Source organism: Sminthopsis crassicaudata, chromosome 1 (assembly GCF_048593235.1).
Source record: "Sminthopsis crassicaudata isolate SCR6 chromosome 1, ASM4859323v1, whole genome shotgun sequence".
Lineage (NCBI taxonomy): Eukaryota > Metazoa > Chordata > Mammalia > Dasyuromorphia > Dasyuridae > Sminthopsis > Sminthopsis crassicaudata.
Genome location: NC_133617.1, coordinates 586,529,379 through 586,546,642, shown reverse-complemented (window position 1 = coordinate 586,546,642; position 17,264 = coordinate 586,529,379). Strand labels below are relative to the sequence as shown.

The 17,264-nt window shown below is 40.4% G+C and overlaps 2 protein-coding genes across 4 annotated transcripts in view; both read left to right on the top strand.

Annotated features, from left to right (window-relative positions):
* The first annotated feature begins 2,955 nt into the window (after positions 1-2,955).
* Positions 2,956-9,404, top strand: CCNB1 (cyclin B1). The gene is made up of 9 exons (XM_074282368.1): positions 2,956-3,182; positions 3,905-4,081; positions 4,164-4,277; positions 5,339-5,521; positions 5,838-5,996; positions 6,777-7,013; positions 8,241-8,381; positions 8,878-8,988; positions 9,185-9,404. Exons 1-9 carry the CDS (start codon positions 3,162-3,164, stop codon positions 9,290-9,292), a joined length of 1,251 nt encoding a protein of 416 aa, XP_074138469.1. The 5' UTR covers positions 2,956-3,161; the 3' UTR covers positions 9,293-9,404.
* Positions 9,405-15,632: 6,228 nt separating this feature from the next.
* The window catches only part of CENPH (centromere protein H), a 30,530-nt gene continuing 28,898 nt past the window's right edge, over positions 15,633-17,264 (top strand). For all 3 annotated transcript variants that reach the window (XR_012484777.1, XM_074282367.1, XM_074282366.1), the window contains exon 1: positions 15,633-17,005. Coding sequence is in view for 2 of the 3 variants with exons in the window: in XM_074282367.1 (XP_074138468.1) it covers positions 15,696-17,005 (1,310 nt within the window). In the remaining variant the exon portion in view is untranslated. The remainder of the gene's footprint in view (positions 17,006-17,264) is intronic.

Sequence of the window (17,264 nt, the reverse complement as noted above, 5' to 3'; positions counted from 1 at the left end):
AGGCAAACAGGGTAAAGTGACTTGTCCAACAACCTTTCTGACTTCAGGCCCAGCAGTATATCTACTACATCACTTAGCTACCCCTCCTTTAGTATTTTACACACACACACACACACACACACACACACACACACACACACACACACAAGTACATACAGAATATATAACAAATAAACATAAGGTAATTTTGGGAAGGAAGACACTAAATTATGGGAGGTCCAGGTTATAGCAGGTGATGCTTGAACTGAGTCTTGAAAGAAATCATGGATTCTAAGAAGTGGAGGTAAGGAGGGATTATATTCCAGAAAGTGGCAAGATACAGAAAGGGAAACAGTGCTCTGTGTGGATGCATATTTTTATGAGGAACAGGAAGAAGGCCAGATTGACTAGGAGAAAGTATACAAGGGTTCAATGTAACATATTGCATAGAGATCAAGATAAAGAGTGTTAGAAGACAAACAAATCTGGCAATTTAAAAGTCATTGGTAACTTCATAGAAAGTAATTTTGATTTAGTGAAAATGAAGTAGGAAGACCTACTGCAAAGAGAAGAGAAGAGAAGAGAGGAAAAACTAGAAGGGAAAACTTTACCTACAAAGTTGACTGAAATTATAGGGTATAAGTTTTGAGGACAAGGGGAGAGGGACTTTTTTGTATTTAAATGGTATATGTTCTGAACAAAATAATCTAAATTTTATTAAAACTAATTTTGGCCTCATTTTTTCTCAATATTATTTTATTTTTCCAAATACATGTAAAGATAATTTTCAACATTCATTTTTATAAAACTTTGTGTTCTAAATTTTTCTCCCTTCCTCCCTTAACTCCACTCTCCCGGATACAGTAAGCAATCTGATAAGGGTTAAATATGCACAATTCTTTTAAGCATATTTCCATTTTTTGTCATATTGTATAAGAAAAGTTAGACCAAAAGAGAGAAAACCACCAGAAAGAAAAAACAAACAAAAAAGGTGAAAATACTATGCTACAATTCACATTCAGTCTCCATAGTTCTTTCTCTGGATGTGGATGGCATTTTCCATCTCAAGTCTATTGGAATTGTCTTGCATCCCCCAATTTTAGGGCTTAATTCTGATAGCTGCACCGAGCTGGCTACGCTAGTATGTCACAAGCAGGATGTGAATCTTGTAAATTACAAAGTCAGCCTTTGTTTCCTCATCTCAATCCAAAACAGCATAATTAAAATACCAACATAGCAGAATAATGACCAAGAAAGAAAGAAGAAATTTCAGGTCTTCAATTAAACATCATCTTACAAGGTTAAGGATTGATACAGTTCTGATTACCAGGGAGTAAGCAATACCAGTGGCCCCCTTGTGTATTTACTTCCCAGGGCCTTGATTTTTTTCATCAATTTCACTCTCAAATGTTTTGCTTTGGGAGCCAGAGCAGTGAAGTAATTTAGGATAAGCAACCACACAGTGAATAGACTACAGAATTTACTTTGAAAAAGTAAGTCTATCCAGATACATATTTATGTATGTACATATTAAACTTGGAAATATTGTGTATAACATGGAAATATATAATATGGGAAAATGTGTCTATATTTATCTTGAAAAGTGTGTAAATATTGAACCTGGAGATATACACACATTTGTGTGTGTATATATATATATGTGCATATATATATATGCATTATGTATGTGTGCACTTTTATATAAAAATCTGGAAAATGTGTGTGTATTTATAACCTCAAACTTCAAAATGAGATAGAGGGAGGTCTACTCCAAGCATGTGAAGACTTAATAGGTAGAAGGGGGGGGGGGAAAGCCTGTGAGACTCTTAAAGCTTGGCAAGATGCTGAAGGTCACCCATCAGTTTTGACTTTTCTCTTACTATTAAGCTGCAATGACTCTGGAAGGAAGAGTGAGGTTTATAACTTTGCACACCGCTGCTTCAAATCCAATTAACTTAAACCCAATTCACTCAAAAGTGATGTCAAAAGATGATGTCATCGGTTCTCTTTGAAAGCAAAGGACAAAGAATGTTTAAAACCTGCAAATAGACATACACATACAGATGCACACCTGTGTGTGTATGTATGTGTGTATATATATATATATATATATATATATATATACACACACATGCATACTCATATATATGTACCTGGAAATATGTGCATATATATGTATGTATATAAATATATATATACATTTTATATTTAATATGTTACATATAGAACCGTGTGGAAGCCTACATACTAAATGTCTATTCTATATAAATTATATATATCATATTATATATGTATAAATTATATATCATAGTTTATTCTTTTATATATGTGGTATATATATATATATATATATATATATATATATATATACACACACACACATATATTTATATGTATACATATATATGTGTGTGTGTGTGTGTATATATATATATATATATATAAATACGGCCATATATACGGTGTAACCCTAACATACCCCCACACACTCGCTCCACAGGGAAGCTCACTCTCTTCGAGAAGGGCAGGGATTAGAGATTAGAGAAGTGGCTGTTTGCAAATTCCCCCAGTTGAGGGTGAGAGCGCCCTGCGGGCCCTTCACGCGGCGCCCGGGGCCTACCAAAAGCTTCACAGACGTTTATCGAGCCTCGGGCCCCCAACTGCTGGCCACGCCTCTAATAGTAACCTCCTCCCTGCAACCTCCCGGGCCTCTTCCCAAAGCAGCTCGGGGTGACCAGGGAATGACCGCTAAGTCAGGTCCCGGACGTCTAGGCGGTAGAGCCCGTAGTCGGGGGCTCCGAGGGAGGGGCAGCAGCGTCAGGCCGCGCCACGTGAGTAACGCCGTGCTCTCGCCGTCCCGTAGTCCCGCCCTCCTTTCGAACATCCTGCTGGGATCGCCAAGGAAACGCATTCTCGGAGGAACTTGCAACCAGCCAATGGAGGACGGAGGAACGCGACGAACTAGCCAATGAGTGCAGAGTTGCGCGGGGTTTAAACCTCAGGCTGGGCTGCTGCTCGCCACTGCGTGCTGGAACGAACGGCTGTTGCTGCGCTTCCTTACTCTGCAGTCCCGGGGCCGAGGCTGGGGGGGCACTGCCATTTATCTGTGCTTTTCTCTGTCCCTGTTTGCGTGTGTGTGTGTTTGTTTCTTTGTTTAGCTGCCGCCTGGAAAGGTGGAAGTCATGGCGCTCCGTGTTACTAGGGTGAGTTGCTCTCAGCGGGGGAGCGAATGCTCCTAACCCATCACTTTGTTCTACCCCCCACCCCCACCCCAACACCTGGTGAAGAGGGAGCCGGGGAGCACACCTGTAAGCTCATCGGTATAGGGAAGTAGAAGACGGGGGGCGGGGGGGGGTGAGACCGCGGTTGGGGGAGGGGAGAGGGGACGCCCAGAGGGGCCCAGGGAAAGGGAATTAGGGTGGGCGGAAGCAGGACGAGTGGATACTTTTCTAATAGAACCTCATTTTCCAAAGGGTAAAACCAAGAGAGAAAAGAGTTTGGGTAGTGGGTTAGCATATGGCACCACACCCAGCCAGCCTGGGGATTTCCCTTGTGTCTGGGGGGGAGCAGCCTCAGTGGAGCTCGAAGGTCACCAGCCTGGGGTTGGGGAAGTCTGGGGTCTCCTCCCTGCGTAAGCTAGCTGTAGAACCCTAAACAAGTCCTGTTTTCTTCCTCTCTCTAAACTGGTAGGGCATTGATGGGGGGGATGAGGGGAGGGGAGGAAAAGGGATGGCATTAGATTAGTTTAGCTGTAATCTAAGAGGGCCTCTTTTCTTGCCTGGGCCTTGGAGTATTGTTTCCAGGTTTGCATTATACCTTTGTAAGCCTTGCGCTGACACAAGTTCACTTGCACACTCGGTTGTTAAACTTTTTTAAACTCTTTAGTCATTTTGTCTCCTGATGTCATTGCTTTTGGGTCTGGCAGAACATGAAGATGAACGCTGAGAATAAACTGAAGGGCAATGTTCCCGGTGCCAAGAGAGTGCCTGTACCCTCTGCCGCCTCCAAGCCTGGACTTAGGCCAAGGACGGCCCTGGGTGATATTGGTAACAAAGTGTGTGAGCAGCAGCAGCCACCTCCCTCAAAAATACCCCTGAAAAAGGTAATTCCCTTACTTCACTTCTCCTGAATGAGTCTCTCTCTTCCAACTGTAAAATCCTTCATTTTTCTTACTTTCTTTTCAGGAAACAAAAGCTCCCATAGCGAAAGCAGCTGCTAAAAAAGCCCCCAAACCAGTAGAAAAGATGCCTGAGCCTGAACCTATTAAGGAGGAAAAACTAATTCCTGAGCCCATTAAGGTAACTGATTCCCAAAGGTATTGTCATTTTGATTGATTTCCCACATATTTCTTCTAGGATTGAAGGGTGCTTGTTCAGTTGAATTGTGTTGAATGGGTGGAGAAAAGGGTGGAGAAAAACTCTGCTAATTTCTATTGGCCAAGTTCACTGGCTTTGTTTGCACTTCATATCTTTTGACCAGTACCATTAGAATGTTGTAATGTTTTCTTTTTAAGTCTCTGGATTTCTGTTGGTTATCCTACATTGAGGGGGCAGCTAGGTAGTGCACTGAGCCCTGGAAGACCTGAATTCAAATGCAACCTCAGACAAGTTATTAGCTGGGAGACCCTGGGCAAGGCACTTGGTCCCTTTGCCTCAGTTTCCTTATCTGTAAAATGAACTGAAGAAAAAAATAGCAAACCCCTCCATTATCTTTACCAGAAAACCCCAAATGGGGTTGTTTCAAAGAATGGAATACAACTGCAACTGAACAGATCATATTGTGTTTTGTATGTTCATCTTTAGGGACAAAGAGTGTTTTTGTAGTAGTGAAGTGAAGTATTCCTGAACAATAGAAACAGGATCTATGCTCTCCTCCATAATTAGAACTGTCTTTTTCCTGCTTATGTGCAGAGAGGAAGAAGTTATCCTTAAGGTCCTGCTTCCCATTCAAATCAACAACCTTTCTAACATAGACTTATCTACCCATTCAACTAAGAATTTAGGTATAGCCAAGTTTACATTTGATGTTGGTTACATGACAATAATTATATATCTCAATTGTGTCAATGAAGGGAAAAGCTGAAAATGTTTTATATTTGCTTCTGCTGTGCAAATCTTGAATCAACAAACTTGTGACTTTTACAAAACATTTACAAATGCTTTACAAAATATTTGATACGTTATTACTCCCAGAGATGCTGCCGTAGAATATACATTGAAAATTTTTTCAAAAGAAAAAAAAAAAAACAAATAATCGATGTAGCAATAATTCTATAGTGGGTGGATAGTTATGTTCAGAAAGTCAGCTAGCAGTCTGGTATGCCATTACAATATTGATTCCAAGAACTTTCTGTTACCAGGTGGATTCTCCATCCCCAAGCCCAATGGAAACATCTGGATGTGCACCTGCAGAAGAATTTCTGTGCCAAGCTTTTTCCGATGTCATACTTGCAGTGAAAGATGTTGATGCAGAGGATACAGCTGATCCAAACCTTTGTAGTGAATATGTGAAAGATATTTATTGCTATCTTAGACAACTTGAGGTCAGTACTCTTAGAATCTTCCTAAACAGATTTCCTGTTATTATTTTAGGGACTTGGAGGGAATGCAAGTTGGAGATGAAACAACTTTTTTTTTTTTTTTTTTTTTTTTTTTTAGTAACCTTAATGAAGTGCAAAATAATGTTTAAGTGATTAATGTAAAGATAATGTACATTATATTTTGGACATAAGAACTTGTAGCCAATTAGCAATTACTGACCTTTCAGGGTACAGTTGTTTCCTGTGTTCAAGATACTCTTGCTTCATGGAATATAATTCCAAAAGATAATACATATATACTTTTTTTTTTTTAATGCAGGAAGAGCAGGCAGTCAGACCAAAATATCTGGTGGGTCAAGAAGTCACTGGGAACATGAGAGCCATTCTAATTGACTGGTTGGTACAAGTGCAGATGAAATTCAGGTTGCTACAGGAGACTATGTACATGACTGTGGCCATTATTGACCGATTTATGCAGGTGAGTATAAGTAATCGTGTCCTAAGGTGTTGAATATAAGTACTACTGCCTCTAATTATCAATGTAGCTGACATTTATATAGGGTGTTAAAGATTGCAAAGCCCTTAAATACATTCTTATTTGAATCCCATAACAACCCTTCAAGATAGATCTTATTCCCATTTTTCTGATGAGGAACTGAGAGGAACTGAGTCTTGAGGATCAAGCAAATTAACTTCCTCATGGTTACACAACTAATGTAATTCTAGGTACAGTATTCTTCATTCACTGCTACTCAAATATATAAAATTCTATGGTTTTAAGTGGATTACAGTTCTCCCTTCCCACCTGCTTTGTGATTGTGAAGTTTCTCTGACTTCTGCAGATCCTATAAAACTTAAGTCACTCTGTACCCTAAAATAACAGGAAGTTAGAACTGATAGCTACCCAAGACTCCCAACACTGGAGGATAAGAGAGGGGAAAAGCTCTAAGATTTGTTATTAGTGGTTAGGAATGTCTGCTATTTCTACAGATGACTAAAAATAGTGTTCTGAGAACAAATAAAAAAGCAAATGTCGGTCAAAAGTTGCCAATAGTGTTTTCTCATTAGTGTTCATCCTCTGGTTGAGCTCCAAGTTTTTCGGGGAAAGGAGAGAGTGTTTCTCTTGAGTGCCTCTCAAGTATTGCCTGCCACGGAAATCCCTGAAGAAACTATCTGTTATGAACAGAAGTCTGTTTGCATTGCATTCTTTTGGCTGGCACTCTCATTGCCTTAACTTGTTCATGGGTCAATTTTGCAGGATAATAGTGTGCCTAAGAAACTGCTACAGCTGGTGGGTGTTACTGCCATGTTCATTGCCAGCAAGTACGAAGAAATGTACCCACCTGAAATTGGAGACTTTGCCTTTGTAACTGACCACACTTACAGCAAGCACCAGATTAGGCAGATGGAAATGAAGATTCTAAAAGCTTTAGACTTTAGTCTGGGTCGTCCTTTACCCTTGCACTTTCTCCGCCGAGCATCCAAGGTTGGAGAGGTGAGTTAAATCTGATTTAGGTTGGTGGTATGGATCAAGTTATAGTCTAAAATAAGCAGGCCTTAAGTACCATAGTCATACTAACCTTTTACATTTCATATTTCTTAAACTTTGCTCAACCTGATAGACAAGAACGGTTATAGGGATCTGAAGCTGACAATCCCTATGTGAAAGAATTGTAATAAGTGTAATAAGACATATAGATAGGGGAATCTGGAAAGGGTTTTCTTGGTAGCAATGACCTCAGATCCAGTAAAATAGAAGAGCTTTCCTGGAAGACAACAATTGGTATTAATTCAGGAGCTTGTGCCTATTACAAATATCTCTGTAGCCATGTGATAGGAAGCAAATGAAAGGATTGCCATGGGCTGGGTGTGGTCTTGTTTCCACTTGGTAGCTCTTGAGGAAGGGGGTGTGATAGAGACTTACAGGGACTTGTTACTATTGAAGATTGAGGGCCTGTATCCCACTGTTATGGATTAAATTAACTACATATGAGGTTGGGGGTAGGGATGCCTTATGATCTGGCAAAACTCCAGAGATCAAGATGAAGGCAGAAACCAGACTTGGGGATGAGTGAGGCATGTAGAAAGATAGGAAATTGTGGTCAAAGAGAGAGTTTCAGAGTATATAAGATCTTAAGAGGTGCTGATCAAGTCTCATCTTGATCTCAAGAAAGGTGACTATGGATCTGCTATGAAGCCTTGTCTGAGTGAGGGTCAGTGAGATAACAGAGGATGCTTTCTTACTATTCAGAACAACTTATATAAAGAATAATTTGGACTGTGAGCTGAATTTCCCAAGAAAAAAAACCAATAGTCATTCAGAACATAGTTTTCAGAAGTCCAGAAATGGTACTGGTAAGGCAGACAGCAAGAAGCTACCTGTTTAGAAGATGGGATAGGGGGACAGCTAGGTGGCGCAGTGGATAGAACACCAGCCTTGAATTCAGGAGGACCTGAGTTCAAATCTGGTCTCAGACACTTAACATTTCCTAGCTGGGCAAGTCATTTAATCCCAGCCTCAAAAAAAAAAAAAAAAAGATGGGATAGGGTATGAAGCCTGTCCTGATATTGATTGGGCCTGGCTAAATAAAGGTAATAGGCTATGATCATGGAAGTTTAAAGATTGGTAATGGAATTTGATATTTTTCATCTTAGACTAAGTGGTTTCCAAACAAAAGTTTAGTGGGCTCTTTGCCAAGAAGAAAATGACTTCTCATTCCAGGTTGACATTGAACAGCACACCTTAGCCAAATACCTGATGGAACTCACCATGGTGGACTATGATATGGTCCACTTCCCTCCTTCCCAAATTGCCGCAAGTGCATTTTGCTTGGCATTGAAAGTCCTTGATAATGGTGAATGGGTAAGCCCCTTTATACTCCATATTATACTTGAGTGAACTTCTTGGTACTTTTTATTTTTATGGTGACTTTTCAGCCTGTAAATCTGCTAAGGCCAGTCTGATTTACAAAGCAAATATTAAGATACTATTTCTTTTGATTTCACCCCCAAACCAAATGAGAGAGGCTTGAAGAAATGAGGATCCTTTATAGAATTTGAGTAGCAAGTTTTCTGAAGTAAGTTCTTATTTGTACATCCATCAATTCACTATCTCTTCTCTAAAACGATATCTGATTACAAGTAGCAGTCATATTTGGCTGGACATACACACCCACATACACATATTTAACTGTTTATCAATTTAGGTAGCAGTTTTTATTTTATGCAAAGTGTAGTTTAGCATTTAAGAATCTCTTAATGTTAATAATAGTTAAAATTTGTATAGTGCTTACTGTATGTCAGGCAGTGTGCTAAATGCTTTACAGTTATTTTTTCATTTGATTTGTTGACTCATATAGACTCCAACTCTCCAACACTACATGTCTTATACGGAGGAAGCCCTTCTTCCTGTAATGCAGCACATGGCTAAAAATGTGATTCTGGTGAACCGGGGGCTTACAAAACACATGGTAAGTGGAAAAGCGGAGAGATTATGCTGGAATTTCTGGGTTAAGGCAGAGGTGTAAATGATTTGAGTGAGAAAAGAGGGTGTGTGGGGAGGGGTAGTTTTAGTTTTTTGTAGACAGGTACATAACATTTTTGTTGTCTTTTGTTTGGTGATTTGTTTTCCATAATGTCTGCCAATTTTTTTTTTAATTCTTTCAGGCTATCAAGAATAAATATGCCAGCAGTAAGCATGCAAAGATCAGCACTATTGCACAGCTGAATTCTGTAGTAATTCAAGATTTAGCCAGGCCACTAACAAAAGTGTAACTTGATCTTTAACTGTAGTGAAATCTGCAATAAAATTGGCACCATGTGCCTTTTTGTACATATTATAGCTCCCAAATATTTGTCATAATAAAGTTTTCTTTTGTCCCTTTTACTTATATGTGTTAACTTTTTTTTTTAATGCCCACCTCTCAAAAATATTTTAGGGATTTTGTTTGTTCAGGTTGGACTTTCCCAGGTAAAAATTGAGTCAATCTGGAACTTGCATTCAGTCTAAGTGAAATAAGTGCTGTGCTTGCCATATCAAAGACAAAGAGGCCAGTGGGCTCGTGTAATTAAGACTGCAAAGAAGAGGTTTGCCTCCCTAAACTACATACCCAAAGAAATAGAAAAAGATTTTTTCATTGTTATATTGAAAAGTACATGAAGATTTTACATGAACAAATTGCAGATCTTCTAGTTTCTTATTAAACAGTTTTGTGTTCAGCTGATTCCTTGTCAGAATTTCTTATATAGTTTATTTCTTTAAGAATAACTTCATTAGTCCCAAGGAACTTTTATATTTTTCCTTATCTCCAGATTTCCTTGAAAAATTCATTTTCCACTTTTGCTTTTGATCTTTGTCTTTCTATCATTTCTATCTTCAGATCCTTCTCATATCCCCATATTTGAGTTTACCTCTCTACTTTCTTTTTTGCTCTTTTTTTTTTTCTCCAACCCATATCCACACTATTTTGGATTTATACCACAAATTATCAAATCAAAGAGGCCACATTGAAACTTCTATTTTTTACAGCATCACATAACCTTGGTTGTTGTCCTACCTTCTCTGACCTCTGTCTTCACTGATTCTATTTTTGTTCCTTAAAATGTTAGCATTCTCCCCAAATTGTCAGCTTCTTTCTCCTCATCTGATTTTAATTACCAATTATTTATCAACCCTTCTTCATTACAGCCTGCTGATATCACTTGGAGAGCTTGCCAAATAGAGGCCTAAACTTGAAACTAACCAAAACCTTTTTTCTTTAAACCAGGTCCTTCTGATTTTATTTATTTATAGTAAGCATAAGAACTTTAACATTTTTTTGACTGATATTTGATCCAGTCTCCATCTAAATTCTCAAATTCTCCATTCTCAAAATATACCTGCTGCTGCCACCACTAGAATTCAACCAACTAGAATTTTGTCTTTCACTAATCTGATTTTAGATATTAACTCTACTTGGTTTCTCTGCCGTCCTGTTCAATAGCACTACCACAGTGATCTTCCTAATATATAGTTGTCATCCCTCTCTTCAAAATCCTTCTGTAAGTTCTCATTTCTTCAAAGTTGATGTACATTACTTACTGCTAAAACCTTAAACTTGATTACCTGTCTAAGTACTCTTTTTCTGACTTAATTTGTGCTTTTTCCATTTCTGCTACTCCTTAAATGCCAGAAACCTACCATTCTTTCCATAAAACTGTATGAGAGGTACTATATCTTGTGGTATAGGATCAGAGAATTTCCCCTTGGTCAGATTTAAGTTCAAATTCTGCTTTGAAGATGGCTATGCTGTTTTGTTTTTTCAGCAGAATGGAGATGATACCTATAGCACCTACCTCACAGACTTGCAATGATGAGGGTCTAGTGAGGTAATTTATATTTTGCATTTAAATGTCATCCCTACTGATCATGTTCTGTTTTCTGTCATAATTATGACTTTTATCTTAATTATCTTGGTATAGAAAGCACCAGATTCAGAAAACCCTAGGTTAAAAGTCCTGGGCTCTAACCTTTGTTAACTATGAACCATGTTAACATTTTTTCCTTAGCACAAATTTGTTTTCTTTTGCCCTTCCCCACATCCTTTTTTGGGGGGGGGGAGGGGTGATTTTTTTTTTTTTTTTTGTGACAAATATGCATAGTCTCATTGGCTGTTAAAAAAAAAATACATGTTCTGTTCCCTAAATTCATCAACTCTGTTGGGGAGATACATAACCGGCTTTATCAATCCTCAGGAATCAAGTACAATCATGTTGAGTTCTTAAGAGCTTTCAAAATTTGTTCCTACAGGATTGTTATTGTATCAGCTGCTCTCATTCCTCATCAATTTGTGCAAGTCTTCAAAATTGCTTGTTTTTGTAATATTGATGTTAAGTTTGTATTTGTTAAGCCATTCCCCAATTAATGAGCATTCCCTCAATTTCTAGAAATTTCCCCTGCAATAGGAACTGCTATATTTTTGTACACATGGGACTTTTTCCTCTTCAATCTCTTGAGTATAGGCTTGTCATCTTTGCCATTCTGTGGATATGTGGTAAAATCTTGGCACTGTTTTAGTTTGTATTTCTGTAATGTGTTAGATCTTAATGTATTTATATAACCTGTTCAGATTATTTCACTATTTGATCAGTTGAAGAATGGCTCTTTTTAGAAATTTGAATCAGTTCCTTATGTCTTGGAAATGTGAAACTTAAAATGCTTAATCTCTGATTTCGTTTTCATATATATGTAAAATAAAAATGATAACTGTAAGGGTACTATGTACATCAAAGGATTGCTATAAGGAAAATGCTTTGTAAACCCAAAAGTGCTATAGAAATGTGAGCACTTTGTATATTCCATAGTGTCTTGTAGATGCTTAATAAATATTAAGTGAATGAATTAATGATTGCCTTGTTTACCTAGAAGAGTGGGACAGACAAGTTCATCCAACTGAGGAAATATCAGAAATCTGGTATTGCTCAAAGAAATGAGCAAGCATGAAGATACCCTTATTTGTAAGGGAGGGGAACAACTTCGAAGATTAGTGTCAAGAACTATATGCTATAATGTGCTGCATTTCAGACATTCCTTTTGGAAAGATTTATGGTTGTTTATATATTTTAGTATGACTACTGGATTAGGAATTATTGAGGAAATGCCAGCCATCAGCTTTATTTTTCATGGAGTAAGATGCAGATAATCAAAGTGTTAAGGCTATCAAGACTCTAGATAAAAAATCAATTTTCCATTTTCCACACTCCATATAAAGCCCCATGCCAGAGCTTTTGTCCATTAATCCCAGTATCAATAAAGGTAATTTCAGACGTGCAACCCAAAAAGGTCTTGGGAGTAAATGGGTTCAGGTTCCCATTTTGACTTACTGTATATGTTCATTTACCCTAATGCTGTTATAGTGGGGTAGAACTAAATGCTCGTATTCTGCACTTTGCAGCTACATTCTAACCTATTTTAAAATGATCTGCATCTGTGTTTTCAAGAATAAAGATGGTGATACTTGTAGGTAGAACTCGGTATATTTGATTTTTTTTATATGTTTAACTAATAGGCAAATAGCCAAGTATAAAATACTCCAGAAGAAGCTCTTCTACTTAAAACTAGTTCCTAAACATAGAATTAATTGGCTGACTGATATTCCCTTCCAATTCTAAATCGACTTGAAATAAGTTGGTACCTTGTAGGACTCTTGTTCAGGCAGATTTAAGATTAATCTTTTCTGAGATATACTGTGTTTTGAAATCTGACATTTCCCCTTTGATAATCTAATCTAAGACTCCAAATTTCCACTACCTCTGTTTTGCTCTTAGGTAGTTCCCCTATACTTTAGGTAGAATTTGGTTAACACTAATAATACTAAAATATTTTTTCACTTAATTTGCAATAACCCTACAAGAAAATGCTTTCAATTCCATGGCAAAGAAAGTGACAAAATATATTTTTAAGACACGGAAGGTTTATTTTTATATTTTTGTTTTAATTTATGAAATAAAACAAGCACTTTATATAACAGCTATATAACAGTATAACATTTAAAATTATTTTTAATTTTATTTAAAGTTTTACACAATTTTAAAAATATGTATAACTTGCTATTCATTTTAAATATATAACAAACTTAATATCCAAGTATCTTTTTTTCTTCCCTTATCCTGCCTAAACAATTACCACTAGACATATATTAAATATATAAATAAATATTTTATATATATATATATATATATGTCATTCTACACATACCTCTTAAGTTTTCTCTGGATGTAGAAAGCATCTTCATTATCTCCTTTGTTAATTTGGGTATTTGTAATAAGTCAACATAACTTTTCACCCAAAGTTCTTAAAATAATATTGCTGTTACTCTATACAATGTCTTTTTGGTTCTGCTCATTTTGTTCATTATTTCATGTAAGTATCCATGTGTTTTTTATTTTAAGATCAACCTAATCATTTCTATTAGCAAAGTAGTATTCCGTCAACATTGAATTAGTGTTCCAGTTTTTTCATATCCTTCCAACATCTGTCACTCCCCTAAAATCATTTTAGCCAATCTGATAGTTATAAACAAATATCTCACTTGGAATGTTTCAACTGGAAGATATCAATTTTTTTATTCGAATTTTGTTTTCACAAAAATACAAACTATTAGCAAGCACAAACCACTAATAAGAGAAATAAATCAAAATTCTGAGGTTTTACTTTTACACTCAGCCAACTTGGACCTGGAAATAGTCAATGTTGAAGGGATTTGGGCACACTTGGACATATTAACTGGTACAACCATTCTGGAAAGCAACTTGGAAACTGGCTTAAAAACATCCACTGCTACGCATATACCTCAAGGAGTTTCTGAATAAAGTGCTTCATGCTATGGAAATATCAGCAATTTGTCAACCTGAAGCTAAAAATAATTGCAAGAAACTACAATAGGATAAAAATTACTGGATGATAAACTCCATATGAGGAGGGCCTCTTACATAAATGGTATCTCTCTTTCTAAAACATTAAATACTAGGAATACCTTGAATGAAATGAAAAGACCAGCTGTGGCTGGGAAAGGGAATCCAGGTTCAATGAGTTAGGAAATATTTATCAAGTGTCTACTATAAATCAAGCATTGAGTTCAGTGTTGGGGATACAAAGGGGCAAAACAGTTCCCGCCCTCATGCAACTCATAACTTAATGGGGAAAATGGGCAAAGAAATATTTACAAAAGAGCACTACAGAGGAGTAAGGGATTGGAAAAGTCTTCCCATAGGCTGAATTTTTGAATATTCTAAGCAGTCACAGGAATTTAATACAAGGGACATCCATAAAGATGGAAAATGTTAAACACAGAAGTAAATTTCGAAATCCATTTTTCTTCTTATTTTAACCACTTGTTAGTTACCCTTACAGGATGGAATTCAATTTCCAGTGTGTGAAAATATCAAGATATGCTAATAAGAATAAATACACTCCATTATCCCTTCAGCTTCTTGTCACTGCGCCATGCTGTAACTAACCTAGGAACACTCTTCATTTTTTTTAAACCAGGTCTAGTTCCAGAAAGGTATATGACAAAGTAGGTAAGACTACCCAGCCTTGAGTCAACAGGCCTCGGATACTTGCTGGTTGTATGATCCTAGGAAAGTCACTTAACCCTATCTGCCTCATCTGAAAAATGATCTGGAAAAGGAGATAGCAAACTGCTGTATCTTTGCCCAGAAAACCAAATCAAACTATATAACACAGACTTGGGGAAAAATGGAAGTTACTGGTTTGAGATTGATGCGATCTTTATAGGTGGGAAAAATCACAACTGAAAAAGAAACTCGAGAGGAGCAGAGTAGGGGATGTGGGGAGCAGGACAGATAAAGAAAAGGAAATAATCCACATGTCAAACCATGTTTCCTAAAACCAACGCTAGCAAAGCCAATATTAGCATCTTGATATAAAATGCTAATATTGATTTATTTGATATAAACTTGGAATTAGTGCCTTGTGGGTGTCTTGAAGTCTGGACTCCCTGATTTAAGGATTCTATTACACAGGTAGAGCCCCTCCACTGATGAGCTGCACAGAAAGCATAATGGAGTTTACGAAGCAGACTGTGACGGGACCCCCGAAACTAATATTTCTGTTTTCCACAGTCTTGCTGCGTCCGGTGCATCTGCCTGGTAACGTGACTCATGGAAAATAGAAATACTCTCGGGGGTACTTTGTGGCTCACACAAGACATGGCAGTGATGGAGTAATTCAAAATTATTCCAATATCTGCTAGATTTCTTTCTTTCTCTCCCCCTCCCCCTCTACCAGGAGTTGTGATGTAAAATTTAAAAAGAACAAAACCCCACCCGTTAGGTACTGCCATGTGACCTTGGGAAAATCTCTTTACAGAGACCCCCAGGATCCTTTCCAGGAATGAATTTATGAAATCAGTCCCAGTGCTTATCTATAGCACGACAAGAGGGAGGGCATGGGCAGGAGGGAGGCTAAGAAGCCTGACATCGCTACGTAAGAGTGCAGGAACAGCAGCGCTGCTCTGGGAACCCGGAGCCTAGAACTTTGGCCCAAGGCCCGCCCCCGGCTGGCCAGCCCCGCCTCTGGCTCCTCCTCCTGCCACACGTGACCTTACAAATTCCAAACGCCGCAGAACGCGGGAATCCTGGGTGCCTTCTTTCCCGCTAAGCCCCCGGTCCGGGCATGGAAGTGCGGGGCGCCAGGACCCGGCAGACCACGCGCCGCTTCAGCCAGGCTGTGGGCAGTGAAGAGAGTGAGAAAAAGGAAGGGGTGCGGGGCGCCCAGTCCCCAGTCACCGGGAGCAGCCCCCGCCGGAATGCTCCGGGGGGAGAGAAGGACGTTCCGCGAGCCACGCCTCACTCCGGCCCCAGGCCTAGGCGCTCTCTGCGCGGCAGGGGTGTGAACGTTCGGGAGGAGGGAGAGGAGGAGAAGAAGGAGGAAGCGGTGGCTGAGAAGCATCTAGCAGCTCCGAGCGCCACGCCCGGCTCCAGCCGGGACTCTCGCCGGGAGGAGGACGAGGGAGCGGGAGCACGGAGCGGCGCATTGCGGCGTTCCCAGCGCCGCTCTATAACACATACCCTGAAGGAGGACGAGGGAGCGCCGAGCACCGAGTCCCGGCGAGTCAGGCGCAGCGGCCGCAGGAGCTCTCGGAGAAAAGAGGAGGAAGTGCGGCGTCGCAGCACCGGCAAGAATGCGCAGCAGGACCAGGAGGTCCGGCCGGACCGCAGCCCCCTCGGCCCCGACTCCCCGGAGGAGGACGAAGGGGAGGTCCGGGACACCCTCGGCGCCAAACTTAGTGTAAACCGGCTTCTCCGGAAGGAGGAGGGAAAGGAAGGAGGGAGCAACAGGTCCTTGCGCTCCAAGAGCAGGATCAGTCGGGACTTGGATGTGCCAGAGGAAGAAGAGGAAGGAGAGGTAGAAGAGGAAGTCCGCATCCCCATGTCCCTGCGCCCCAAAAGCGGGACTAGCGGGAGCGCAAAAGCTCAGGGCGCTGCACCTGTGAGCGCCAGAAGTAGTGCGAGCAGGAACTCGCGGGGGGAGGGGGAGGCCGCGCCCGAGACAGGCGCCACGCCCCGGCGCGGCTGGAGCGGCGGAGATGTGAGAGTGCGGGAGCAAGAGGAGGACGGACAGGGGGCTGGGGCCTGGAGGCGGAGGGCGTCCGCCTGGGCCAAATACGCGGTTGGAGGCGAAGACGAGGAAACGCCGGGCGCCCGAGACGCTCCGCACCGGACAGACAAAGTGCCGGCTGTCGCGTCCGGCCACTTAGGCCCGGAGGGGTGGGGAGAGGAAAAGCTGGTGCGGAGGTCCCAGCGCCCAGCGCCCGGCCCGGGCCGGGACGTTACAGACATTGCGCCGGACTCCGGCGCCCCGCAGACCAGGCCCACGGACCGGAGCAGACCCGGGTCCCCTCCGGCCGCGTCCGGTAGTAAAGAGAATGAAGAAAAAGAAAGCGAGGAGGATGAGGATTGGAATATGGTTCGGCAGCTGCTCAGGTTCTTAGCCCTTCCCCTCCCCAGCCTAGCTCCACCCCGGCTCTAAGCCCAGAATTGAAAGTTGGCTGCTGGCTTCTGTGCAAACCCTCGCCACACAGACAGGAAGCCGCTGAGCTGTCAGGGAGCTAAAAGTAGCCAGCCCCGGCTGGCCAAGTGGAGGAGTTACCTGTGCGTACGGGCTGCACTTCCAGTTCATCACTTCCTTATTGTCTGATCGGGACCTTGTTCTTTGGAGTAATTTACTTAGTGTCTGAAACTC

Bases quoted from the DNA above. Each gene is read 5' to 3' on its own strand.
- CCNB1 (XM_074282368.1), top strand. From the start codon at position 3,162: ATGGCGCTCCGTGTTACTAGG. The intron at 3,183-3,904 runs GTGAGTTGCTCT...TGGGTCTGGCAG, and splicing joins TGGCGCTCCGTGTTACTAGG to AACATGAAGATGAACGCTGA. The intron at 5,997-6,776 runs GTGAGTATAAGT...TCAATTTTGCAG, and splicing joins TTATTGACCGATTTATGCAG to GATAATAGTGTGCCTAAGAA.